Source organism: the organism of the source record quoted next, unplaced genomic scaffold, assembly GCF_019419815.1.
Source record: "Pyrus x bretschneideri cultivar Hongxiangsu unplaced genomic scaffold, Pyrus_bretschneideri_v1 Contig12, whole genome shotgun sequence".
Classification (NCBI taxonomy): domain Eukaryota; kingdom Viridiplantae; phylum Streptophyta; class Magnoliopsida; order Rosales; family Rosaceae; genus Pyrus; species Pyrus x bretschneideri.
The window spans coordinates 4727351-4753280 of record NW_025999413.1 but is presented as its reverse complement, the minus strand read 5'-3'; the positions used below and the strand labels follow the sequence as shown (position 1 = coordinate 4753280).

Genomic DNA, 25930 nt, shown 5'->3' with positions numbered 1-25930 from the left:
TATATAATCTGTATAATGTTGAAACTTTTTGTTAAAGTGTAGTACTTAGTCGGTGTAGCAGGTAGCAGTTGAAATTGAAGGAATCAATTAAAAATTGGAAATGTGTTGAATGTATAACAACCGTTCCCAGAATTACGAAAGAAAAATGACATTTTTGTATTTTGACTAAATTTGAGGGATATTTTTCTTTTAAAATGATTTTTGAGTCGGTGTGCCAAGGCTCACGCCTGATTTGTGTCCCTGGTCTCTCTCGCCCTTTTCTCTCAGTTCTCTCTTCTTCCTCACTCTTCCTTATCACTCCCTTTGACTCTCTCTCCCTGCACACCCTCATCTCCCTCATCATCAATCACCACAACAACAACAAAACATCATCACCTTCACCCTTGTGTTCTCAAAAACGAAGAAAGAACACCCCAAACCCCTCTCTTCCATTCGGCCGGTACTGTTCATCATCTTCTCCATCGTGTTTCGTATTTTTCCGACGTTGGTAAACTTCTAAAAACCCTGGGGATGTGTTTTAGGGTTAGATCGAAGCTTGTTTTAAGTTGTGTATACATTTGAATCGCAGAAAATAACTCGGAGTAGCCTTTCCAAATTTTCCGGGAGCACCGCCCCTTTGGAGGCAATTTCCGGCCAAACCACTGTGAGTTGGATATCGTGCAAGGTATTAATCTCTTCATCTCGCTGAGTACTACAACTTTCCTTTTTGTTTCACCCAATTTCGTTGAGTATCGAAGAAGTTATGGGCGTTTGAAGTTTGCCCAGAAACCGGCCAAAACCTTGGCCTGAAAATGGATCAACCCGACCCATTAACCCATGCTCCAACCCAATTACCCAAGCCCAAGTCTGAAATCCAAACCCAGGCCTTTGGGCCGGATCACTAAGCCCAAGCCCATTTCTTTTTAGTTTTGTTTTATTTTTATTCCTATTTAAATTAAAGGTTTTTGGGCTGTTTCCTTTAGGGCATTCGGCCCATTAACTCTAAACCCATTTATTTAAACCCTAAAACCCATTAGATCCAAACCTTTTAAAACCCATTGACAAACACAACGGTAACATTAGGTTGGTCTTCGTTGTATTCATAAAACTTGTTTGTATTTTCGCTTTAACATTAGATGTGGGGTGAATGGAGTTTGAAAGATAACGTAGTTATTACGCGGCTTGAAGCATTACAAAATTTCTCCAACAATAATTGTAGATACTCAAATCATTGCAATCTGGGTTTGATCATCATTGTTCATTCCTATCCAGCAACCATTGAAGCAAGTTTTCAAGGGGATTTTGTACTACCTCTAAAGCTAGCTACTGGTACAGTAGATTGTAAGCTGGTAAATCATGTATTCTTTGAGTATCTTCTAAAGACAACTCCCTTTCCAACTGCGTCCTTGTTGCTTGCAGAACCTCCTGAAGGATTGAAAGCAGAAAATTAAGGGCTAATGATTGGAGAGCTCATCAGAACAAACAAGTCAATTCGACCTAAGTTAAACAAGAAGCTGTGTTGCAATGAATGCTCAACTCTAATAGTTTAAGAGTTTGAAATTACCAGGAAGACGTGCTATCAAAGATAAGATAAGAAACGAGTGAACAAATATAAACCAGCATTAACTAAAGGGCATATCTTGTTAAGTAGAATTCTAGGTATCAAATACGTTCTTCTAATATTTGACAAGTGTTGAAATTGCTAGGCATGATTTCTGAGGAATTCGAACATCAGAAAGTTGTGCGCGCATGCTTGTGGTAATGTGCGTGTTTGTTTACGTGCATGCTTAGAGCGAGAGAGTTACATTAAACTGCATGTAGGATGCATTCACTGCGAGCCACTGAGCATCAACCATTTCGAAAGCTATACAATACAGTACATCAAAGGCGGCTTCATCTTCTGCAAGCAACTCATAAATTCATGAGGGTCGTGTCAGTAAACTGTGTTGTTTTTTAACAGTTCTCTAACTCTTAAGACATTTGATCTGTAACCAAACAGAAGACATTTGAGCACAACCTTGTCTGAGATGTACATTTACCTCCTAATAGTTTCACGAAATTTATTCCTGGAAGACACCTTGGTTTTTCTGCAAAGTATATGAGGAGACGAGGAAGATTCAAGAACAATTAGCTTTCCTTGTATAAAATTTTGTGAAACAGATGGTTTGAATTTCAATTTGACGTTACAATTAAACATGATAAGAAAATCTATTCATGGTATAGATATTAGAACTTCTTTACGAACCTGAGCAAAGATCCAGCATTTCAGTCAACATAAATGATATATTTATGCCAGCAACAGCAAACGGGTATTCCCAAGTTGCTCGATTTCCCTCTCGCTTGAACAATAACCTACGAAAAGATGCCTTCATTTCGAACTTTATATGATTAGTAAGCTAAAGACAGAAAAAGAACATGTGAATATTTGCAGGAGATACACAACAGTCAAGAAGGCATACTGGATAAGTCCTGGCGTAAAAAAGCAAGTTCTCGAGGGAGATAAAACCGCAACCCCTGAAGAGAGCATTTCAATGAAAGAGAATAAAATGTGGAATTGCAATAATACAGTTTAGTAATAAGACGAAGTATTTCAATTTCAAACTGTCAGACTAACTTTGTGTCAATCGGATAGAATTCTACCTAAAGTCGGTAGAGGGGTTAGAACCTTGCCAACCCATCTCTTTCCATTGCTCGGAGATCAGACCTCGCAGAGCAACATCTGGAAAGGCAGCATGCCACAATGCTTTCAAGGTTTCCTGAATTTAAATGGAATAACGTAGACTTATTCAACGATGAAGAACCAAATAGCTAATGAAAAGGGGTTTAGGCTTCCTGAAGGATAATGGTAACAAGATAAGATTTAAATCATATACTGCTATTGAAGATTCGGCATGAAAACTAAATTGCAATCAAATGGTGTGGTCATGATAGCAAATCGTTTCTCTAGCAGACTGGAATCATAGATAACGAAATAAACAATGAACGGTCATCACAATCTATCGTAGCTCATTTTAACCACATTAAACCAAGAAAACAATGGACAAGAGTAATAATAAAAAAATATGTTCGGAACCAGCATGAAGAATATACTTGATGATCAGGGCGATTCTCGTCAAAAGGTACTTGTAATCGTGCTTGAAGCCTCAGAAGTCTCTGTTCCTGTATATAGAAGTTGAAAATTACATTGGAAGTCCAGTAAGGTGGATAACAGCAAAGTACTTAACTTTAAGAACCTAAAAGTGACCAAAGCTAGAATTGCATGCTCAAGTCTTCAGAAATTCCAAGAAAGCTTTTAAATACAAAGTGACAATGTCATACTATTTCACACGCTACGGCAGTTTCACATATATCTATACAAGTCTTTAGAAATGAACTGTTCATAAACAAATTCAACATCAGAAGCAAAAGTTGGCAAGGGAACACCACAACTATACACCTGAAAGGACTTAAAGAGTGATTTCGTCTGTTATTTGAGCGGGTAAATAGTCCTGTCCATGATCGTGGTCCAACCATAGCATTAACTACAACGACTAAAATCTCGTTAGTGAAAACTGAAATTTTGTGAACGGAGTGTAAAAGGATCATATGTACAAATTTTATTGTAAACTTTTGGTAGTTTAACAAGAACTTGATCAGCAGCATTGGTCTCAGTGTATACAACGGATATCACAATTCAAGAGATTTGCTTCAAGTCGTCAAATGCATACGATATAACAGATGAAATGCGTGCACGAACTAAAGGCATTTTGTTCCTCATTTCGAAGTAAATGTCATCACCATAATTATTGATAGAAATACACGAGACACAGTGTTCCTCTGTTGGGAAACAAAAGAAGAATGGAAGAGAGATACTCTACTCACTAAAACATTGAGCTAACTGCGATTTGACATGAGTTGATGAATTGTGTGGCCATTCCAACTCTTCGTTGCACTTTTTCCGTCTCCTATAATTTTCATCCTCATCAACCTACATTTGGTAGCATTTCAATACTTATAAATTGTTGCACAGAACACACGATAGCATAGAAAAGGTTTCAAATTATGGACCGATCCAATAACCTGTAATCTAATGTGATAACATCAAACATTTAGAAGCCAACAGAGCACACAAGAGAAAGGCAAAGTTCTAACTCCTTAAAAAATGTGGCAAACACAATAAAATAAAATGGTTCAACTGATGTAAACACGTTCTGAGGAAAAAGTAAAAACAAAGCCTGTCATGAACCATTAGAAAAGGCTCTAAGAGTAAATATCAGTGGGAGAAAAAATCAACAGTTAGTAACACGAATCTTCGATTCACAAACAGAAAGAGAGATGGGACTAATTAAAAGCTCACTTTGCGAAAGGAAGAGCAAGAAGGAAAGCATTGTCTACGCTTCCTTGATCTCATGAGGAGGCTAAAATCCAGAGAGAGGAAGAGAAAGAGATAATCTTTCACCCTCCTTAACCGAAAGCGAAAAGGCCAAAAACAAAAAGGAAAAAAATGGTGGCAAAGGCAAAATGATTGCACTCAACAACTCATGCTCTTCGGTATTCTCCTATAATTTAACCTCACAATTAGTCAACTTTTTCTCCTTTTTTCTACCCCAAATCACTTTAAGGAAAAACACAGAAAATCAAGGAATGGAATCATGGCATAATTGCTTGGTGCCCCAATAGCTTTGAAGATGGGAACCTTTTAGAGGGAAAAGATTAATGGCACAATTAATGGCCTTCCTTTTGCATAATTTACGATCAAAGATTCAAACTTTCTGAAAAGGTGAGGTGGGTGGGTACCTCGGCACTCATAGCATTGACATACAAGACAAATTTTATGTACGTTGCAACATACAATCCATAGAGGAGAGAGAGTACCTGCTATGGCATCTGAGGAGACCTGTTGGCAGTGGTGGTTCTGTTGGCGATGATGGTGTGACGGCAGGGCCCACTGGAAGAAAGTGGTGGTGGTGGGAGCAGGAATGATACAGAACGAAGAGGAGGAGGAGGAAGAAGAAGAATGACATCATCCCTTTTTTTGTTTTTTTCAGAGTTAACAGTTTTGCATTCAAAAAAGGAATTGTTTTGTTTTGGGAGGTTTTGTCTCAATCTGTCAATGGCACTCAAACCAGTCAAGTTCCTGCAAACCAGCCTAGACATTAGCTCTCCCTCCGGTGCTTCTCTTTTGGCCTTAGGCAGGTTTGTTCTGTTCCCTGTGGCCTCGCACGTGCAAAAATATGTTACTCTAACATAGGGGTGGTTCGGTATGGGATACCGAACCGAAAGTAGTATCCCGAATCCCAAACTGAAATATTTTGGGACGGGAATTTGAAGACCAATCCCAAACCAAAATTTTGGAAATCCCAAATTTCGGGAATCCCGAAATATTTTCGGGATTTCGGGACAAATCGGGAATCCCAAATTAAAATATGAAATTATGAATTATTCTTCAAATATATAATTTAAGAACACATTCATGAACTAGGAATGTCATTTCATTCACACTACCATTTAATCAAATATTGGCATGCTTGATTGTTTTTATCAGAGTCAAAATTCAAATTAATTAAACCTTTTTGACAATCTGTTAAGAGACAAAAGAATCAAATCTTCTGAAATCATTAGCCATGACAGCAGCAATAATAAAATCCAAATGAATATCAAACAGAACATGAAAAATATGCAAGGTGTAAGGCATTCCAGGTTGCAGAGCATGAATTAGAAACTACTAGCATCAATTATAAAAGAATAATATATATTATGTATAAATTAATAATATAATTTCGGTTTGGTATGGGATTCCCGAAATATTGAGAAGCCAATCCCAAATCCCATACCAAAATTTCGGGATTGGTTCGGGATAGCATCCCGAAAATTTGGGAAATTTCGGTTTGGGAAATTTTTGGTTTGGGATCGGGATTTTTTCGGTTCGGTTTGAGATTTTCGGGAATTTTTTCCACCCCTACTCTAACACCGGTTTGTATGTACCAACTAAAATCATTTGACTCACAAATATAAACATGACGATATAAATTATATGCTCACCTATACCTATTTGAGTTTGAAATCTAGTTATGGTGTAATTTTGGCCCTTAATTTCTTTTTTTATTTTTCCAATAATTATAATTGCCTAGACTCCCTATATGATTCGTTCAATTATTCATCATCAAAATCTATAATGACCTCACGTTCATAAAATTAATGTGAGATTACATAAATAGTCAATCCACAATGACCTCATGTTCATTTTGAGTGTTAAATGCGTTGTTGGAGGTCATTCTTCATGATCATTATGACACAAAGAGTGTTATTTTATATGATGAATATGCACAGTTGAAGTGTTTAAGAGTGTTGTTTAATGTCATGCTTAACTAATTTTAACATACCCCACCCCTCTTTTTTTTTGTAACTTTGGGGCAATGGCCATACAAATGTAACAAAGCCCAGAAATACCTATTAAGTCATCCAAAAAAGGGCTAGCGTTGTGAGGGTCACCGAAAATAATAAGCTTCAACTCAACGTTGCTACCTATATCAGCAAAGGCGATCCACCACCATATTAGTACCTTAACTTGTGTTGTATTTTTTTAGTTCGATCTTTTACTCATAAAATTTTAACATCCAAGATGCTGGTTGCGAGAGTATGGAGCTCCTTATATGCTTAACTAATTTACTTTCTTAGCTTGTTACATATGAAATTGAGAACATAAAAGGCTCTTCGTGATGATTAAACTTCAGATAATTTTGAACCCACTGAACGAAGAAAATTGAGTCCTTGGTGATTTCATAATATTAAACATCAGTACCAAACACTCTGGTTACACAAAATCTCTACCTAGCAAAGAAATTGGAGGGTTCAAAAAGAAGGAAAATTTGACTACATTAGTTGACGTTGAATAATCACTGTGATGAACTAGTGAAACTAAGGAACAGGATAAAACTTGTTTTTGCACGTGCACTTGTAAGCCATTGGACATGTTTCAGCCTCAGTGATTGATGCACAAACAAAGCTCACCATCACTAGTCTGCATGGTCTGCAAGATCCACAAGCATGGGAGCAATCTGGCAAGCTCGACCCTGCCACTTGGACTGTATCTGGCCCCCTAACTCTCTTATAATTACTTGCCTTTTTATCCACTAATGCTTCTCTAATTGTACTCTTCAGACGGCGCCCATGATGATCTGCATGACATATTTAATCATCAGAAAAAATGTAAAAAAGGAAAAACGAAGACTTGTTTAATGTTAATTAATTATAGTTTATAATAAATAAGTTTAATCGAGAGTAATCATACGTGAATGAGGCCGAGCTATGTGCCTTGCGGACATGGATTGCGGAAGGAAAAGAATGACAACAAGAAATGTAGCTACACAAATTGAACCCTTCATGATTTTGTTTAATTTTGTTTCTTTTTTCTTCTTTTGTTTCGGAAAATAGTAGGGTTTTGCAAGCTAGAGAGGATGTTGTGGGATTGAGATAGTGGTAAGAAGAAAAGGTTTGAAGGAGATGAATATATAGAGGAATGAGGCTGGTGAAATGAGAAAAATTAAGAAGAAAGTATTGAACCAAATCACAGGAGAAAGTGGTATGAAAAGAAAAGGTCACATGAAAGCTACAAGATTGCATGTTTACAGTAACAGATAGTCACAGGACTCATCAAGCTTTGCCCTTGTGGTTCCATGGAAGAATGGTGATACGGCTAATTGCTCAAGAATTTACTGAATTAAAAGGGTGCTTTCTTTTACGTGAACTGCTCTGACTCAGACTTTGGAAACGCATACACAGCCATAAATGCAAGCTTCATTAATTTATGTATTTTGGTACAAATGAAAATTGAAGGTTAAGATTGATAATAAATTTGGCACTGTGGATCTGCTGGGAGGCCTGTGACTTCCATTAATAACATCTTCGCTTGCTGGATAGGTAGATGCTATATTTGGTGAACTTGATAAGCTACTCTATTGTTCTTCATGGACCGTCTCAAATGTGAAGCCCCTTTGTCAGGTGGTCACTGGCTAGTATTGCATATTCTTAACTTAGGAGAAAGAGTTATTAAATTTCAAAGAGACGGGCCAATAGTATTAAGGGTACAAATGCAATACAGTACAGTTAGTAATATAGTTAGAAGGTTGTTAGGATTTGGTTAAAGTAGTTAGAATTTCTCTTATAAAAACTAAGGGTGTAATCTTCATTTGGTTAGTTAATACAAATCAGATTTCTTTCTCTAAACTCCCCCTCTCTCTCTCTCTCTCTCTCTAAGATCTCTGTGTTCATTCTTCTTCATCTTCCTTCTTGATTTTGTCTTCAATTCCAAAACATTACAATGTAGTTAACATGGTATCAGAGCCACCAGGCTCACGCCATGGATTCTGGTGGTTCCGTTTTTCATTAGATTTCGTCGTTTTCATCGTTTTTTATTAGATTTTCTTTGGTGCTTCCGCGATAGTACTGTAACTTCTTGGTTGATCTTTCGTCTGGTCCTCCTCTCTACCTCGATGGAGATCGCGAGCATGCGGCGTCTTGAAATTCTAACTTGAATAGTCTGGTTGCTTGCTGGAATTTGACTCTCTTCCCTTTGGGGCACTTTGCCATTCTCCAAATTCTCCAAATTTCTTTCCCCTTGCAAAGACAACGACAGAACAACTAAAAGATTTGTAGAAATGGAATGAGTTTCATCCAAAGTAAGGCACAGAATCTTCTCACTTTTGATAATCTTTTCTGGGTTTGAATAATTGTTTTGATCTTCAGGGCTGTCCTTCCGTTGTGATTGTTGAGGGTTTCTTTCTGTTTGTCGGGGTTTTTGCTGGTAGCTGGTGGTTTGGTGGAGGATCTTTGGTTGGGTTTTCCGATCATGAGCTCGAGTCTTCGGTTTTGCTACTAAATTCTGCACTCTATCTGTTTGCTTAAATGCCACATTGAAAATTTGTTTTCTTCGATAGGGTTTCTTGTATGCAAGTTTATCTGTTAAGGCTGATAGCCATTTTCTGTGAGATTGTTGAAGGAATACAAAGGCCGATAGCCATTCCTTTGTGTTGTGTGATTAGTTCTTGGTTGTTTGAGATTTGTGCACTCAAAAAAGGCCAATTACCAAGAGTGTGTTGAATGCAAATTGTTTCCTCCATAAGGCCGAGAGCCGGAGTGAAAAGTTCTGTCTCAGATATTGTGTGTTACTCCTTGAAGGCCGATAGCTGGAGTAACGTTCTTGAAAAGTTTTGTTTGTTGTTCTTGTGTGCAACTCCATTAAGGCCGATTGCCGGAGTGCAGTTCTTGTTCCCTTTCTTCATTGAAGGCCGATTGCCGAAGAAGGTTGTGTTTCTTGATTTCTGTGATTGTAATATAGTTAGTAATATAGTTAGAAGGTTGTTAGGATTTGGTTAGAGAAATCAAAATGTTATAAAATATAGTGGAATCTGTGAAAATTGAACGTTTTCTAGGCATGTTGATTGTGAAATATTGGAAACCTTATCGCAAAGAAAACAGTAGCTACAGCGGTGTAAAAATCAGTTTGAGAGGCTGAAATTCTTTGGGAAGTGGATAGCCATTTCTCATCCTTCCGTAACACAAATGTTCTCTTCTTTTCATGGTCCAGAATAGCAATTTTTGTAGGCATGCTGAGATAAACTTTGTCCACCTCATACTCAAATGTTATTGCATCCCCTTGCTCCGTAAATCGCTCTCTGTTCTTCAGGTTATCCAGATAATCCGTGGGTTCTCATGCAATTGCTATGCCATGGGCCATGGCACATGTGTTTGCAGCTGATTGTTAATATTGCCTAAGGCTGTGGAGTCACATGTCTGGAAGTGACTGTGGTTGGCGAGAACAAGATTTCCGATAAAGAATTTGTTGTGACAACAGAGTTGCATATGAGATTTTGCTGTGGAATTGCAAGATTGCAGATGGTTCAACATTGTGTTTAGTAATTGCATAAATGTTTCTCCAATCTCAAACTGGGTTACCCCAGTTGAGATTGAGGGGGAGTATTAAGGGTACAAATGTAATACAGTACAATTAGTAATATAGTTAGAAGGTTGTTAGGATTTGGTTAAAGTAGTTAGGATTTCTCTTATAAAAACTATGGGTGTAATCTTCATTTAGTTAGTTAATACAAATCATATTTCTCTCTCTAAACTCTCTCTCTCTCTCTCTCTCTCTCTCTCTCTCTCTCTCTCTAAGATCTTTGTGTTCATTCTTCTTCATCTTCCTTCTTGAATTTCTCCCAATTCCAAAACATTACAATGTAGTTAACAATAGTTCTCCACTCTCTGTTTTACAATTATCTCCCACATGCCTAGCTGTGCGAGGTGTGAGGTTGCTTGTATTACATAATGTAATTTTTGTTGATTCGCCGATAAGAGATTTTCAATAAAATTATTGGTTGACACTCGTTATATTCAATTATGCATACGTTGCACTTCTAGATAGAAATACTTTGCTTGAAAATCATCGAATATTCTACACCTATCTGATTAAATACTATGCACTTGTTGGTCAAATGTCAATAAAGGGAACTCCCATGTAATTGGGATTCCAAAATATTGATGGTCAGATCCATGCTTGTAGTCGTGCTTAATTTGGCTATTGGACATCTTATACTACACTTTTTGTTAACAAAATGATATTCTACTAGAAGGATTCGAATATGAGTGAAAAAGTCGAGGACATTGTTATGCTCAATTGGCCTACCACGTTAGACTATGCCCTAAAATATATGTCGTACTTTTTTATTATATTAAGTATGTGAATTACTAACACTAGATATTTGTGACAATCACACACATGAATTTTCATAGGTATGACTAAAAATTAGGTATAATGATCTTATCTGCAATGAAAGACAATCTAGTACATTTCCTGATGCTATATTTGTGTGAGGAATTTCCAAGTCTTAAGGGATTAAAGTCTATTTTATAAAATAGAACACAAAATGTTGATAGGAGGGATTAAAAAAATTATCTTATAAGCATTACAAAAACACGTGAGAGAGAGACTTGTAAATGACTCATTTTAAGTAGCGATTTGCAAATCTCTCTCACATGTCTTTACAATAATGCTCATATGAGGATTTTCTAGTCCCCCATCAACATTTGGTAATCCATTCCTTACTAAATAGCTTGACTTCAATCTCTTAAAATTTGAAAATTTCTCATCCCAACATAGCCACGTGTAATTTTATGGTAGTACAAATACTACTGAAAGACGTTCCTTGTGGTTGCTGTGAGTATTTGACTTGCTGTTTCAAACACTACAATTGGTATGCTACAGAGTGCGCCAGCCAAGAAATATAAGAAAAATAAAAAAAAGGAGCAGTCAACGACTACTTTCAAATTTTCATTCAAACCAAGAAAACGTGTAAAACCAAAAAATAAAAATTCTTTACTTATTCTTGTATATAAGATCAAAGTGAACTGCAATAGGCTATAGCAACCCAAAATCTTCTCCGGCTCAATAATTTATCTCATTATTAGCAGCCATAGTTAAGCACATATATACAGCCATGGACGGTCTAGTCCGCAGCGCCACCACCAGCATGAGCCGGCGGTTTGATATTTATAGTTACGAGCCATTGGATCGAGCGAAGACAACTGCAAACAGGCATGGTGTTGGAGGGAGGAGATCAATGTCGTTTAAGCGTAAGAAAGTGGCACAAATTCCGTTGAGGAATAATGAGGACCAAGCCAAGCAGAAGCGCCAGATATTCCTAAACTCCTACAGGTTTGAATCACCCGATAGGTCACAACGCTCAAGATGTATGAAGTTAAACAGGGTGGCTTGTAAGGTTAAGACTGCTGCGGTGAAGCTCATGTCGTCATTCTTTCGAATTGGAGCTTACCCATCTTGTAACTGTCGGGAGGCCATCCGCGCCTCCTCTCCAACGCCACGGAGGAATTAAATATTTTCTTTCTTTCTCACTGGTATGAAAATAGGCTAATTAAGAATCTTGTACATGAGTTAATATTCTTACATCTGGAAGTTATAAATCTCGAGTATTACCGGCTTCATTGTAGGAAGTGACTCTTAGGTGAATGTTGCTCGTATATAATTACATGTTAATTAGAGATGAGTTGAAAATTCATTGCCAATTGGTTATTTCGGATAGTAGGGAGATCGATTTGGTTTATGTATATATGTAATTTCGATTAAATTGTAACTAATTATGAAGTTATCCAAATCAGTTCAATTAACATTTGCATTCATTTACGGTTAGTAAGAGCAGTTAGTTAGAGATAATTCTCTTAATTATCTTTGTATATTTGAATTGTATTTTAAACTTCAGGATGTAATTTTCACGATGAGATAGGACTCTTGTATCTGTTTTCTATAAAACGATGTACAGTAGCATTACACAGTTTACTTGATATAAAAGCAAGTTGGCTTACATGTGAAATTTACATGGCATAAAAGCAAGTTGGTCCACTTATGAAGCTCAACAGCCACACATGTTCCATGTCACCTAATTTATGTTGTTCACATGTTTGGTTTGAAAATTGGCCATAAACATGAGCGGACGTGTGAAGATGTAAAGATAAAAAAGTCACACATCGGTGAAAGGAGAAATCTTGTAAGGACTTATAAAAGAGGTTGGACTACTCCTCATACAAGAAGAAATCACTTATAAGAGGTTGGACTACTCTGCATACCAAAAGAAACCTTGCAATGACTTATAAGAGGTTGGACGGTTTTTATATTTCCAATTAATTTTATTACGAAGCCTCAACTCTTTAGAAAGTTTACAATTACAACAAAAGGCAGTAAATTTAGCGGATTATTTTGAGCCTAAAAATAGAAAATTGGTGTTCTGAGTTTTGAAACCCACAAAACCCGTTTTGACGCACAATTACAATACAAGGCCAGCAGGAGTCAAATGTTTGACGATATCCACACATATGTAACAATGTCCTTAACCAATGGAAATTACCATATATATCCCTGCAAAAAATCCCACCTCCCCTTCCTCACCTTGACGGCCACCTTCGGGCTCCATTATCTGCACCTGACCATCATTAGATCGAAGAAGAAGAAAGATCAAGTACCTCTTTTTCTTCTTCGATCTCTAAATACTTACCTAGAACATACGTACAATTTATGAATGCACATTAAGTAATTGAAGGATTAAGTACGTACATACGTACTTGATTCAATTGCTCTTGCTACCTAGTCATACCATCGAAATTATCATATATTATGCACCCTGGTCCTAATCAACATCCACCGCCACACATGATGCATCAAGATCCAGGTTATCCAGGTCCCAATGGCCGGAATCCTCCTCGCTTTAATGGCCAGTACCGCCCTAATGGGCACCGCAAAAACAGTTGTCTGCGATGCTACTGTTGGTGTTGTTGTTGCATCTTCGTAATCCTAGTGGTAATCATTGCTGCCGTGGCCATCAGCCTAGTAATTATCAATCCCCGTAAGCCCAAATACAGTATTAGCGACTTCTCTGTCAAGGCATTCAACCTCACCCCTCATTACAACCTCCATGCGCAATTTGTGGTCACGGTAAAGGCCGAGAATCCCAACAAAAGAATATCCATTGTATATGGGAAGGGCAGCACCGTGCAGCTCAAGTATTCCGGGATGAAACTTTGTACCGGGGTGGTCCCACATTTTCGTCAACCGACGAGAAATACCACCTTGATGGACGTGGACTTGAGAGGAGACTTGAAAGGGAGTGACTTTGAGGGCCCTATCGGGGAGTCACTTATGCAGAAAATCAAGAGTGGCAGGATCCCTGTGACTGTTTCGGTTAGGGTGCCGGTCAATGTAGGACTCGGAGCATACAATGTATTGCCGGATCCAATCGGGATTTATGTTGACGCCTCCATGGTGGTCAACAATTTGTCCCAGCCAGATAAGAAAGTACAGATTTCAGACCCTAAATATCACTTTAATTTTGGATATAAGTTCAAGAAATGATAAATTCATGAATGTCATAACTTCGAATTCAAAATATGTACAAGGTGGGAAGTTAAGCATTTGCACGGCAAGCTATTTGCTTAATTTCTGCAGAGGGAAGATCGATTGCATGGTTAGTTATTATGTGGTTCTTGCACACAACAGAATTTCCTTTCTTTTCTTTCAAATGTAAAATATACAAAAATCATTGCATCTTTCACTTTAGTAGCACCGGTACTCTCGTACAAGAACAATCTTGTAGATAGATTGCATATCAATTAAGAAAATTTCATGTTAGCGTTTTTGTAAATAAGTCTTTTTTTTTTTTTTTTTTTTGTGTGTGTGTGTACGTGCATGGTTTATGGGTGCTTTCGTTCAAGAACCACCTTTATATACACACACACACACTAGAAAGAAAACAAAACCAAATATTAATTTGCTTTCTATGGGTGCATTGGCATAGATAAGTGTTATAATATGTCGGAAGGTTCATGGGACAGAAACATATAATTAATTAAGAATAAACTGATCATGAAATTTTTTTGCACATATTATTTCCCTTCAATTTTGAGAAGAAATTGATCATGAAAACATTGTGGATTGGATCAATCGGATTGTGAAATAGACAATAAATCTGTCGTGTCAAAATGCAAATGTGCCTAAAATTAATGAGTTGATTGAAATCTCTATTGTGCGGTTTCGAATTCCTATCAATTCTCTCTCTCTCTAACAACTATTTAATTCAATAATGATATCATTTTATTGAAAAAAACATTTTATGATATGGTCATATTGGACATGTCCACTGCTATTGGCATTCATAAAAAAATTTCAACATACACGTAGGGGTCATCATTTGGTTGTAGAGCTGCTGGTCAAGAGGGCTGGCCCGAACCCTTTATTGTCAGACAAATGTTTAGGTCATCTCCAACTGAAGGCTGCTAGAAGGCTCGTTTTAGCCCTCTGATCCTCCAATATATTAATATTTTAATGAACAATACAGGGCAATTAGGCTCGTTTTAACCCTCTGATCCTTCAATATATTAATATTTTAATGAACAATACAGGGCTAGAATTGCCTCTGTCTCCAATCGAAGACCATGGGGCTCGTTTTAGCCCTGTCACAAAAAACCGTCTCCAACCGAGAGCCAAACATAATTTATTATTTAAAAACTACAACTTAAATTTAAAAACGACAAATTAAATTTAAAAACTACAAAATTAAATTTAAAACTACAAATTAAATTTAAAAACTACAACAACTTAAATTTAATATCCATAATCAACATCATCTTCATCATCCGCAATTGTAGGAGTATAGTCAGAGGTAAACAACTGTTGTCGAGTCATAATTTTTTTTTCCTATCAAAATAAGCCTTACTTATTGGAGTGTAATTTGAACTGTTCCTTTCCATCTTCTTATCATCCATCTCTTCTTGTATTTGTTTGGCCCGTTCTTCATGCCTACACTTCCTTTCTTCCGCCTTAAGGGCATTTTGCTCCGCCATTAATTGAATGAGGCCACCACTTCATGTTGAGTGGCGTAATCATCATTTGCCTTACCCTTTTCCTTCAACCTTCGCGCTTTGTTTCGTCCCATAGCCCTAGGTATGGAGCCTTCACCCGAAGACGATTTTCTACCCTTGTTTGTTGAATGGTAGGAGATCCATCTTCATCCATATCTACAGCTGAGGATGCAGTTTTGAATACTAGCGTAGGAGCTCTATGTTGAGGTGGATCTTCAAATAACACCCACCCTTTACAAATTTCCCAACAACTATGAAACTGAAAGGGTTTCGAGCTGCTCTCCATATACAATTCCTCCGCTTGGCATACCTAGAAAATATAATTACAAAAATTAAAGGAAATTAATTTATGAAATTAAATGTAATGTAATTAAATATTTAAAATAAATTGTGAAAACACTTACTTCATCGTAGTAATTAGCACCACTTTCATGTCTACTTGCGACTGCTAACAATGCTTGATGCTATTTGTTCAAACTTGGCTGAAGATGTTTCTTCCATCTTGAAGAACTACTCTCGTGGTTTCGGATATTCAGTGGAGTTGTGCCTTCATAGAACTCTAAGTATTTTTTGGATACACGAGTCCAAACACTGTCATTTGTTTGACAATTCTCCCTCACACTATCTTCCGACACCTATCTATAAGCCTTGCAAAGAGCTTCTTCTTCTTTTAGGCTCAAAGCCCTACCTTTCAATGCAAACGAGGTCATTTGAAAATTATTGACAAAATTGAAGGATTAGATTTTTGAAAGAGGAAAGAAAATATGAGAATTGAAATGGTGTAGGAATGGTGAATAACCGACATGAATATATTTATATTAAATATACTCATGTCAATTATATCCGATAGGATTGCTCTGATTTTCAGCCAGCTCTTTGGCTCTTTGGCCCTTTCAGATTCCATGGGGCCTACGAGCCATTTGGCCTAGCCCTCGGTTGGAGACGATTTTCAGACTATTTTCGGTCATCTGGACCCTTTGGTTGGAGATTGCCTTACATTATTATCATATTATAAATCTAAATAATGCATTTTGACAATCATCGTCATGGGATCCATATCAGCTGGGAGCTTCTCTGGGATCCAGTGGGACCACATAATCGTGGCCGTTTATCCAAATCGTGCGGTCATATGAATCAAGGCTAATCCAGGCCTTGTGATACGAGGCCTTGCGATACGAGATGGAAAAGGCAAAGCAGTGTTTGCATATGCTGTGGAATGTCGTCAAGCAAAAATTTATAACCTTCTATACGGGGTGCTGATGGAAAGTGATATTAGAAATCCTTTGCGTTCTGCAGATACATTTAACAATAGTATTCTACATTCAGCGGCGAATCTATCTGCGAACCTTAATCATATTCAGGGTGCAGCGCTGCAAATGCAAAGCGAACTGCAATGGTTCAAGGTTAGTCTTAATTTCTCACTGCATATTCATGAGATAAATTATTCTCACCCAACATGTATATATCCATGGCTCTACTTGCCACCTAACAAGTCTAACCCAAAATCGACTGACAGCGAGTGAAGCTAGCGGTCCAATTACTTTTGATATAACACACATAAATACTTTAAACTGAAAGGCAGAGAAAACTACATCTTCGATTATAGTATTAAGAGAGAAAAGCTATTGTTAAATTCATTATACATGTGCATAATGAATTGTCCATAGCCTACAAGATGTAACGTTGCCAATTTGCAAGATGTAACGTTGGAAGTAAGATGCCTAATCTCTTAATGAAATTATTTTGTATACTAGTTTACAATATTTACCGGTTAGTTAGAGTACCCATTAAAACAAGGGTATCAATATCCTTTAATTGAAACGATGATTTGGTCATTAATGCCATTATGTTCACACATAAGATCCTACCTTGACAATGTAATAAGATCTTCACAACGGAAAAACCAACTTTGTTACAATAATAACAATGATATTTTGCGTATGTAAAACTGCACTGTAAATTTGATCATTATAGTGTGACTATACATTTTTTGTAATTTAGCTGAATGTTGTCGTTATATTTTCATATTGTTTAACATGGAAGTAAATAGCTCAAAAGTCAATAATAATGATGGATAATTTCACATCTTTTAGATTTTTATTGGAATAAATGGTAGGTGATCTGTAGGATATAATTATAAAATAAAAATATGTTTGAAGACACAAAGGGTCGCATATTTTTAGGGCTTTTTTGTAGGGTTTAGAGTAGAATTGTATATACATAACCCAAAACTCTATATTTTCACTAAAACAGACGGTTACAATATTTACATATACAAAACCTAATTTTATAATGAAAGAAATATACGTAATCTTTTTCCTACTAAAATAGGGACTCTTGAAAGATCTCCTAGAATCCCTAAAATTTAACTCATAGGCTGTGAAAATCATCTGACCTTTTACGATGGGTTACGGTTTCTGACTTTCAACGGTTCCCCAAGTATAATAGTTTCATTGCTTGGTCAATGGACACCCCTGATCTACAGTAACCCATGGCTTTGATAACGACACAAGCCATGAAACATCGTTTGCCCGTCGCAACTATCGCTATTGCGCATGCTTTTCTGTAGTCTTATGAGACAGTTGTTCAGACATGCGCTTCAATAAACTACTAAACTTTTACTTGCTAGCAGCAAAATGAGAAAAGGTAAAAAATAGGAAAAAAAAAAATCCTAAGATGCCTGGTCTTATTTCTACTAACCTCCATGTACCTCTTAAATGGTTGTAGTTGGTAAGTTTTTATTTAATGAAATGTAGGAGGTGGAGAGCATTGTACCTGTCAATGCCCCTGGATTGATAAATTATACTGATCGCATGACAGCTCGAGCATTATTTACCAAGAACCACAAAGAATTGGTGGAGGGTGAGAAATCGATGAAAGCGACTGCAACTTCTTGTACAGTTGTAGGTGCTTTAATTGTTACAATGATGTTTTTTGCAGCATTTACAGTTCCTGGAGGAAACACACAAGACAAAGGCTATCCCACATTTTTGGGTAAAAAGCTGTTCATGGTTTTTATAATGTCAGATTCTATATCGCTATTTTTTTCCATAACTTCAGTAATGATATTCTTAGGGTTGCTCACATCGCGTTATTCCGAAGAAGACTTCCTCATATCTTTACCCACAAAAATGATATTAGGCCTTTTCCCCCTTTTTTTCTCTATCGCGGCTATGATGTTGGCCTTCTCTTCTGCCCTTATCCTTATGCTTGACAAACAATCATGGATTCTTATCCCAGTTATTCTTCTTGCGACTCTTCCAATCGCCTCATTTGTGTGGATGCAATTTCCCCTCCTTCGTGACACATGCATTTATACTTATGGACCAGGAAAGTTTGACAAAAAAAAGAAACGCAGAAATTAAATTCTTCATGCCATGTAATTTTATGTATTTTTTTCCTCTTGATGTAATATGTTTGATGTTTATCTTGGTTGATTTTGTTCATTGTACGAAGTGATTAATAAGATCCAGTTTCCTCTTAGCTAATTGACTGGTGTTTTTGCTGTAATTGTTGGAAGAGAAATAAGTCATGATCTGTATTTATTTTTTAGAAATTGAATAACTAATTATTAATCGAACTCTTCTTACTGGTAGACTCGCATATTCTTCTGTTTAGAGTGTAGAACTGTTCAGACAATGACAAGTCAAAGAGCTAGACTATGAGCTTGCGCTCGTACTAGTTAGAGCTCTTAACAAAATAGCAAGAAGAAATGAAATATCAGAAAGAGAGATGAGAGAGAAACGAAAGAGATTTCTGCATTTGACTGTGTACCAGTCCATATTTCATACCATCTCCAACCAAGGGGCCAAAGGACCATAGGCCAAACATATCTTTGTGACAAAAAATCATCTCCAATCGAGAAGACCAAAGATGGAATGTGAAGAATTGAAATAAAACGAGGTAAAATAGTATGGAATGGTGAAAAGTATGTGAGAAATTGAAAAAATTAGAATTTTTTTTATAAAAAAAAAAGTGGGTTGGGCAAAAAAAATCCTCCAAAAAAAAAAGTGGGCTAGGCAAAAAGTTCCTCAAAACAAAAAAAAAAGTGGGCTGGCTCATCGGGCTAGCTAGCTAGCTAGCTAGAGATGGCAGTCGGCTGGCATGATTGGCTGATTTTGGCCTAGTGGGGCTTACAAGCCCTTTGGCCTAGCTCTCAGTTAGAGACGATTTTCGTGTCATTTCAGACTATTTTCGACCCTTTTGCTCTCTAGGTCGGATTGGTTGAAGATGACCTTAATGTAGATAATATCGCTTAACCCATCCCTTCACCCCTTAGTGTTATTAATATCATTTGTTCAAATATATATATATATAATTATAAATTGATATAATTTTAAAATATCAGATGCAAGGTGAAAAACATAAAACCTTACTCAGCATCTTAAAAATCATCTCAACCTGAACAGTGTAAATGTAGTTAGCACAAAATTATATTTTATGCATTTCCCGAGTAAAATTCTTTATAATATTAAACAAGACGCTCCAAGGAATGGATGCTAGTTGTGACGTGCGAATCCGAATTCTTGCCGATTTCTCTTTTTGAGAATGCTGAGGATTCGTAAATCATATTAGTTTATCGTATATCATACAATTAGAAATTATTTTAAATATTTTTATTTAAAATTAAATACAAACAGCACTTGACAAAAATTAATTATATAATGTACGATGAACGAACATGATTTATAAGGAGGATCCTGTTGGGTGTTGTGCTACTGCGCGGTGTGCACTAATGATTAGCAAAGCAAGAAACACTATAAAAGAATGTTATGAGAGTCAGCAAGCCACCTTTTTGGTATTCTTATAAATTGAGCATCATCTTTCATCATTGGAGCTTTGCCTTTATCCACCACGCCATGCTTGCTCCCTCCACTCAACCCTGCAGTTTATTGCATGCCATGTCTCATGTATGCAGCATGCCCCTGTGGCATCAGTTGGTCACCAGCTCAATATTTACACATAAATTACTAGTTTAGAGAGAGAGAGAGAGAGAGAGAGAGGGGGGGGGGGTTTGATTACCTATTCCTAGAAAACAACCAACCACGCAGCCATTTTGTGCATTTGTTTTGGTGAAGCAGGTTCTGTGTTCGCATATTATTTTTCTTTTTCACATTTATCCGACAAGGAGGGGAATGAGCAGATGGGGGTCCAATGTCAATGATTGTGTTTAAGGTTGTGTGCAAAATACAATAACGTCCAACTAATACAAATTACAAAGTTCAGTTGATATGCACAAACTACACCAACCATACCAATCTTTTCGGCTCAACAATGTTTATGAGTAATACGTATTCCATTTGTACTTTTTATTCGTGATTACAAGATTTCTCTTGTTCTTTCAGAAAAGAAAAAGAAAAACTCAACACTTGGATCATTTTATTTCTATGTTTTAATTTTCTAACGATATTTTGTTCTATTGGAGAGTCGTTAAGCGTCATTTTAGAAAAATCTAATACAATTGAAATGATACAGAGTCAAGTTAAGCCACACAATAGGTCCAAATAAAAAAAATAAAAAATAAAAAAATCAAAGTTCTATGTTTATTTTATATTTTTATGTGATTCGAAACTGAGACTTTTCAGAAAACACCTACCGCTTAAAAGTGCACAATTTCATTACACAATATTTTCAACATTATCTAAAATTAGGAATCTTGATGCCTATATAAACTTTCTGCTATCAAAGTTTCTGTCACCAGTTTTCGTCCAATTCGTTTTTTGTATTCCGTGTGTTTATGTAGCTCTTGTGTTTTTGTGATTTTTCCACTTTCTAATTGATTCATGACCACGTACTTCTGGGTTTTAGGAGCCGGCTGACTTCATTCTGATGAACTTTTAGAGATATTTATGATTTGGCTTGATCAACAATTTCTTCATTTTGTCTCCTCCTGGATTCATCAAATATCATCATTATCCAATCTTTTTTCCCAGATTTTCTCTTCAATGATAAAGAATGAGCCTTTTTACTTTACAACACAATTATCAAAATTATATTTGGAACCGGACCTTCGCAAAAAAACTAACCCCATGTCCTGTTGCTCTAATCTCTGTTAGTAGCGGGAGCAGTTTTTCAAGGAGACCAACAACTGTCTCGTGCCTCCACAATCTCTCTCTCCTCTCTCTCCCACTCTCTTTCTCTCTCTAAACCTTTTCAAACCCACTCCTAAATATATGCAACCCCCTCTAAAGTGATCAACCCAACTGTCATCTGGTGGTTACTAGTTCTTCAACTTCTCTCCTTCACATTTTCTCTCTTTCCCATTATTCCTCAAAGCTTCAGCTGCAAATGAAGCTGGTTTTCCCTGCTACCATTTTGTTCTTTCACCTTCAAAACAATCCAAAATTTATTCCGCAATTGTAGACATGTTCGACATCTTATTCGGGTGGCGAAGGGCTTCGAAGTGGTAACTTAATTCAAACCATGCAATCTTTGAAGCTGTTTCTTTTGTTGCAAATGTATCATAGCTTTATCTTTTATAAAACCAAAATCATTGTATTGTTTTGTTTGGTGCGTGCTTGTTTTTTGGATTGCAGCAAGAGGCTGATCAAAGAGGTGCACTGCCGGCTCAAGTTGTTGAAAAACAAGAGGCAAGCAATTGTCAGGCAACTACGTCAAGACGTGGCGGAGCTGATCAAACACGGTCACGAAGACAAAGCCTTCAACAGGGTATGAATGTAACAGTAGAAATCCCGTGATATCTTCTCTGCTTTTCTAATTTTAATTCGTCATGAATATTCTTGTCAATTAATTATTTCATAGTACATATAGTTGGTTGAACTAATTTGGCACCTGGGTTTGTTCACATTCCTCAACTTTTGGTTGAGAAAGTTAAGTAGTTAAAACTGAAAAGTACAACCAGAAAATATGCGTTTGTTGGAAATTTTTAATATTATTGTGCTGCCAACAATTCTGAGTCTTCTGGGATTTTTTTTACCTTTTTTTTTTTCTCGTTGAATTCTCTAATTTTTTTTTGGGTTTGCCATACTAAATCCAATATTATGTTTTCTGATTTGGGATATTGTGATTCCCCCAAAGCACTTTTGGGTGACAAAAGTGGTGCGGTTAAACTAAAGTGCTACCAAGAACAACTTGAGTATCGAATTACTACTAACACTTATTGAAATTTGGGCCATTTGATTTTTCAGGTTGAGCAGATAATCAAAGACGAATCCATAGTGGCATTATATGAAGTGTTGGACAATTTCTGTGAATTCATCCTCATCCACCTTCCTTACATCCGCAGACACAAGTACGCCTTGATCTGAATTTTTTCTATTTTGTTCCCAAGTTTTTATGTTTTCCTCACTTGATCTTAAGTAATTGTGTTTGTGCTGCAATTTGGTGGTTGTTCAGGGACTGCCCAAATGACATAAATGAAGCAGTTTCAAGTCTTATATATGCTTCTGCAAGATGTGGGGATCTGCCTGAGCTTAGGGGGATCAGGAAGCTATTCGGAGAACGTTACGGGCAGAAATTCACAATGAGTGCTCTTGAACTACTCCCTGGGAATCTGGTGAGCCGTGAGGTACGATGTCAAGTTTTATGATTTTGCAACAAATTTTTTAAAGGGTGTTTCTGTTGATCTCATAAGGTTATCGGAAGTTATACATGAGTGTGAACTAACAAAATCCAAAACTACAGGTAATAGAGAAACTCTCCCAAAAGTCAGTAACAGATGATATGAAGCATATATTGGTCAGTGAAATAGCAAGAAATTACTGCATCAAACCACAGGTTTTAGCTATTGAGTACTATTCAGAATGGCAACAAAAGGTAATTACTCATTAGTACTTCAATAAATATGTCTAGAACATTTATGCTATTGTATATCTTTTATAAACAATAACAACAAAGTCTTATCCCATTAAGTGGAGTTGACTGTACGAATCCTAGAACGCTACTGTGCTTGATTTTGTGCAAAGTCTTCCGTTAGCTCCCAGTACTCTATGTCTTTTATCATACTTGAAATTAAAATATTAGTCCTTTTGTTCAATGCATATTAGGTGAAGGAAATTAGTGGACATCAAGTACTGGATGCAGATTATTATGGACGAACCAAAACATCTGGAATGCAAGTTTTAAACGTCGAGGAAATGGAAAGAGAAGCCGTAGATGCTGATTCTAATGTATCTAGAACTTCTGCTAGTTCTTCATTAGTTATGCCACTGATTGAAGGGAATTTTTCTGAAGCTGGTTCTCCAAATATATCAGCTCCGGGCACTGAAGAAAGTCGGAGCAGTACTTCTGGTAGCACAAGTCATGGTACAACAAGAGATGGAGATATTGTGATTTACCTTGATGACATAGAAGAGGTTCAGTTTTCTACAACAAGAGATGCAGACTCCCAGGACCAAAGACTCTTCAAGTTCAAAGGTATCGCACCGAAGAGGGAGAATCTTGAAAGCAGTTGTGATCTCAGTTATGTGGAATGTTATGAGACTTGGAGTGAGAATTGCGAGTCAAAAAGCCCAAGGAGATCAAGGTGGAAGGGAAGTGGGAAAAGACCGAGGAAGAGATCGATTTCTCAGGAAAATCAATGCTTTAAGGATAATGAATGTCTAAATTACTATGGCAGAAAGCATCAAGAAGTTCAACCGTGGAAGCAAAAGAGAGGGATTACAGCTAGGGTTGGATTTCCAACTTATGGACATGAACAATTGAACAGGGGAATCGAATGGCCTGCAGTGCGTCCAGAGCCAATGAGGAGGAAGAGCTATGGCAATGAAGCAATGATGTACAACGTTTTCACGTATCCGGATCATCAGCATCCCACTATGCAAAACAAAATGCTCGAAGGAAGAGTAGAGGAATCGAGTTTTCGATGCAGGCGTGCCTCATATAGTTCCACATCTCCACATGTGACTAATTCTTGGAGTGCAAGAAAAGGAACACTACCTCCTTATTCCAGAGCCGTGACAATGCCGCCCGAAAGAGCTAAGGACAATCACAAAGATGACTTCCGACGATCATATTCCGATGCCTTCCAGTATCCTACTCATGTCCACCCTAAGCTGCCTGACTATGATGATATAGCAGCTAAATTCATGGCACTGAAGAAAGAGCGTCTGCAAAATAAGCATCGTTGCAACAACCAGAAAATTTAGCTTACAACAAAGTAGTCTGCACTATATAGGATCACTAGCTGTGCAATCTTTCAATTTATTTTCACATTTCAAGTCTTTTCAGGATTTCTTATTTTAAATTCCCATGTAATAGAGAGTCCAAGACAATGTCTAGAACAACTTGTTCTCATCATTCATTTTATTTGGTTATTTTATAGCGATATTACTGGGTTACGCTAAGAAGAAAGGGAAATATTTAAAGTTTAAACCCGGGACCCAGTTTATTATTTGATATAGATTTTTGTTTGATTATTTGAGTCCCAAGCGTGGGCTGGTGGCTTAATCCAAGAATTTAGTGTACGTTTGTTTCACCGGATTATCCTTACGGATTACTGTATTTAGTCCTTATCTGCTTTTCATCAAATTTAAATGATTATTTAGCACTATCCTCCTTCTACTCCAAAGTTATACCAAACATGGGACAAAGTTAAGTCCATGTTAAATCAATCCAAGCTTCTTGCTAGAATTTTCATAGTGCAGACGGCAGACCAGATCATATGATAAACTCATCAATTCTTGTATTCGTTTTCCACATAATTTTCATCAAACACTTCACAGTTTAGACACAGATGTTTATAAAAAGCAAAACAAACAAAAGAACAGGGTTGAATATAACTGTGTTCCCTAAAATACTCTGATTCCTCAGTTGAGGTTAAATTTTGTAGCCCTCCGGTATGGTCATTGTCGCACTCTAGTCCTCCTCCGTCATTTTTCTCCGTTTGTTTTGGTTTCAGTGGCCAATTCTTAAGAAAATTGTGGTATTTCACTAAATCCATAAATTTTCTACATATAATTCAATCAAATAGTTGTCAAAGAAATTAAACAATTCAAGGAGTGTTATACAACAGATCTAAAGGCCCTTAAGCTGCGAAGTGTACAGAGTATTGAAATAGTATGCCACTTAATCGAAAGCAAACCCAAAAGGCAAACAAAATAGGAGACTACAAAATTAAACAATTCAAGGAGTGTTATAATTAACACAAACACACACACAACAAAACACTTCACAACTTGCAAAAATTACACTACTTAGGCCTTCCATGGTAGTTTAATAAGTATGACCCCTATATGTGGATTAGACACGGTAAGTTGAATTCGTATTGTGCGATGCCTATATATGTGGATTAGGCACTGTAAGTTGAATTCATATTGTCACAGTTGTGCGAGTTGATAAAATGACTTTTTATATATTAGATTGATTATCTCTTTTATCTCTCTTAATTATCTTATATTGTATATGCATTACACTCATAAGTTCCATATATTAAACTCAAAAATAAGAGTAGCACTCATATTTTGCAGCTCACAGTAGAAGTTTGATACTTGTATTATTAGTATCACGTTCGATTTTTCGATCCACCGTGGAATGTCGTAGTGCCATTTCCACTGTAGAGGGGGAGTTGAGGGGAACCGAAAAGTGCAGTCGC

The 25930-nt window shown here is 36.8% G+C and overlaps 3 protein-coding genes and 1 long non-coding RNA gene across 10 annotated transcripts; 3 read left to right on the top strand and 1 right to left on the bottom strand.

Moving 5' to 3' along the window:
• The first annotated feature begins 221 nt into the window (after positions 1-221).
• Positions 222-1377, top strand: LOC125474411. The gene is made up of 2 exons (XR_007255968.1): positions 222-487; positions 569-1377. It is a non-coding gene; the product is annotated as an uncharacterized LOC125474411 (long non-coding RNA).
• On the bottom strand, positions 1178-5194 carry LOC103947829 (ELMO domain-containing protein A). 7 transcript variants are annotated; one of them, XM_048578087.1, is made up of 10 exons: positions 4834-5194; positions 3841-3946; positions 3418-3509; positions 3070-3141; positions 2620-2735; positions 2439-2493; positions 2225-2345; positions 2019-2066; positions 1785-1879; positions 1178-1404 (listed from the first exon to the last, which is right to left on the bottom strand). In XM_048578087.1, exons 3-10 carry the CDS (start codon positions 3490-3492, stop codon positions 1303-1305), a joined length of 684 nt encoding a protein of 227 aa, XP_048434044.1. In that variant the 5' UTR covers positions 3493-3509; positions 3841-3946; positions 4834-5194; the 3' UTR covers positions 1178-1302. The 7 variants fall into 7 exon arrangements, 6 of the variants coding, with proteins under 6 accessions (XP_048434044.1, XP_048434045.1, XP_048434042.1 ...); XM_048578088.1 differs by having other exon boundaries at positions 3418-3500; XM_048578085.1 differs by lacking the exon at positions 4834-5194 and adding an exon at positions 4316-4635.
• Positions 5195-12779: 7585 nt separating this feature from the next.
• On the top strand, positions 12780-14548 carry LOC125474125 (NDR1/HIN1-like protein 6). The gene has a single exon (XM_048577564.1). It carries the CDS (start codon positions 13139-13141, stop codon positions 13871-13873), a length of 735 nt encoding a protein of 244 aa, XP_048433521.1. The 5' UTR covers positions 12780-13138; the 3' UTR covers positions 13874-14548.
• Positions 14549-21030: 6482 nt separating this feature from the next.
• Positions 21031-24786, top strand: LOC125474124. Its single transcript, XM_048577563.1, has 6 exons — positions 21031-21784; positions 21915-22047; positions 22527-22630; positions 22735-22906; positions 23023-23154; positions 23385-24786. The coding sequence occupies exons 1-6, from the start codon at positions 21744-21746 to the stop codon at positions 24483-24485; spliced, it is 1683 nt and encodes a 560-aa protein (XP_048433520.1). The 5' UTR covers positions 21031-21743; the 3' UTR covers positions 24486-24786.
• The last annotated feature ends 1144 nt before the right edge of the window (positions 24787-25930 follow it).

Excerpts from the sequence above, each read along its gene's own strand:
- LOC125474124 (XM_048577563.1), top strand. The coding sequence starts at position 21,744 with ATGTTCGACATCTTATTCGGGTGGCGAAGGGCTTCGAAGTG. Across the intron at positions 21,785-21,914 it reads TGGCGAAGGGCTTCGAAGTG|CAAGAGGCTGATCAAAGAGG; the intron begins GTAACTTAATTC and ends TTTGGATTGCAG. Across the intron at positions 22,048-22,526 it reads AAGACAAAGCCTTCAACAGG|GTTGAGCAGATAATCAAAGA; the intron begins GTATGAATGTAA and ends TTGATTTTTCAG.
- LOC125474125 (XM_048577564.1), top strand. The coding sequence starts at position 13,139 with ATGCACCCTGGTCCTAATCAACATCCACCGCCACACATGATGCATCAA.
- LOC103947829 (XM_048578085.1), bottom strand. The coding sequence starts at position 4,369 with ATGAGATCAAGGAAGCGTAGACAATGCTTTCCTTCTTGCTCTTCCTTT. Across the intron at positions 3,510-3,840 it reads GCAGTTAGCTCAATGTTTTA|TCGTTGTAGTTAATGCTATG; the intron begins GTGAGTAGAGTA and ends ACGAGATTTTAG. Across the intron at positions 2,346-2,438 it reads TTTACGCCAGGACTTATCCA|GCATCTTTTCGTAGGTTATT; the intron begins GTATGCCTTCTT and ends TTCGAAATGAAG.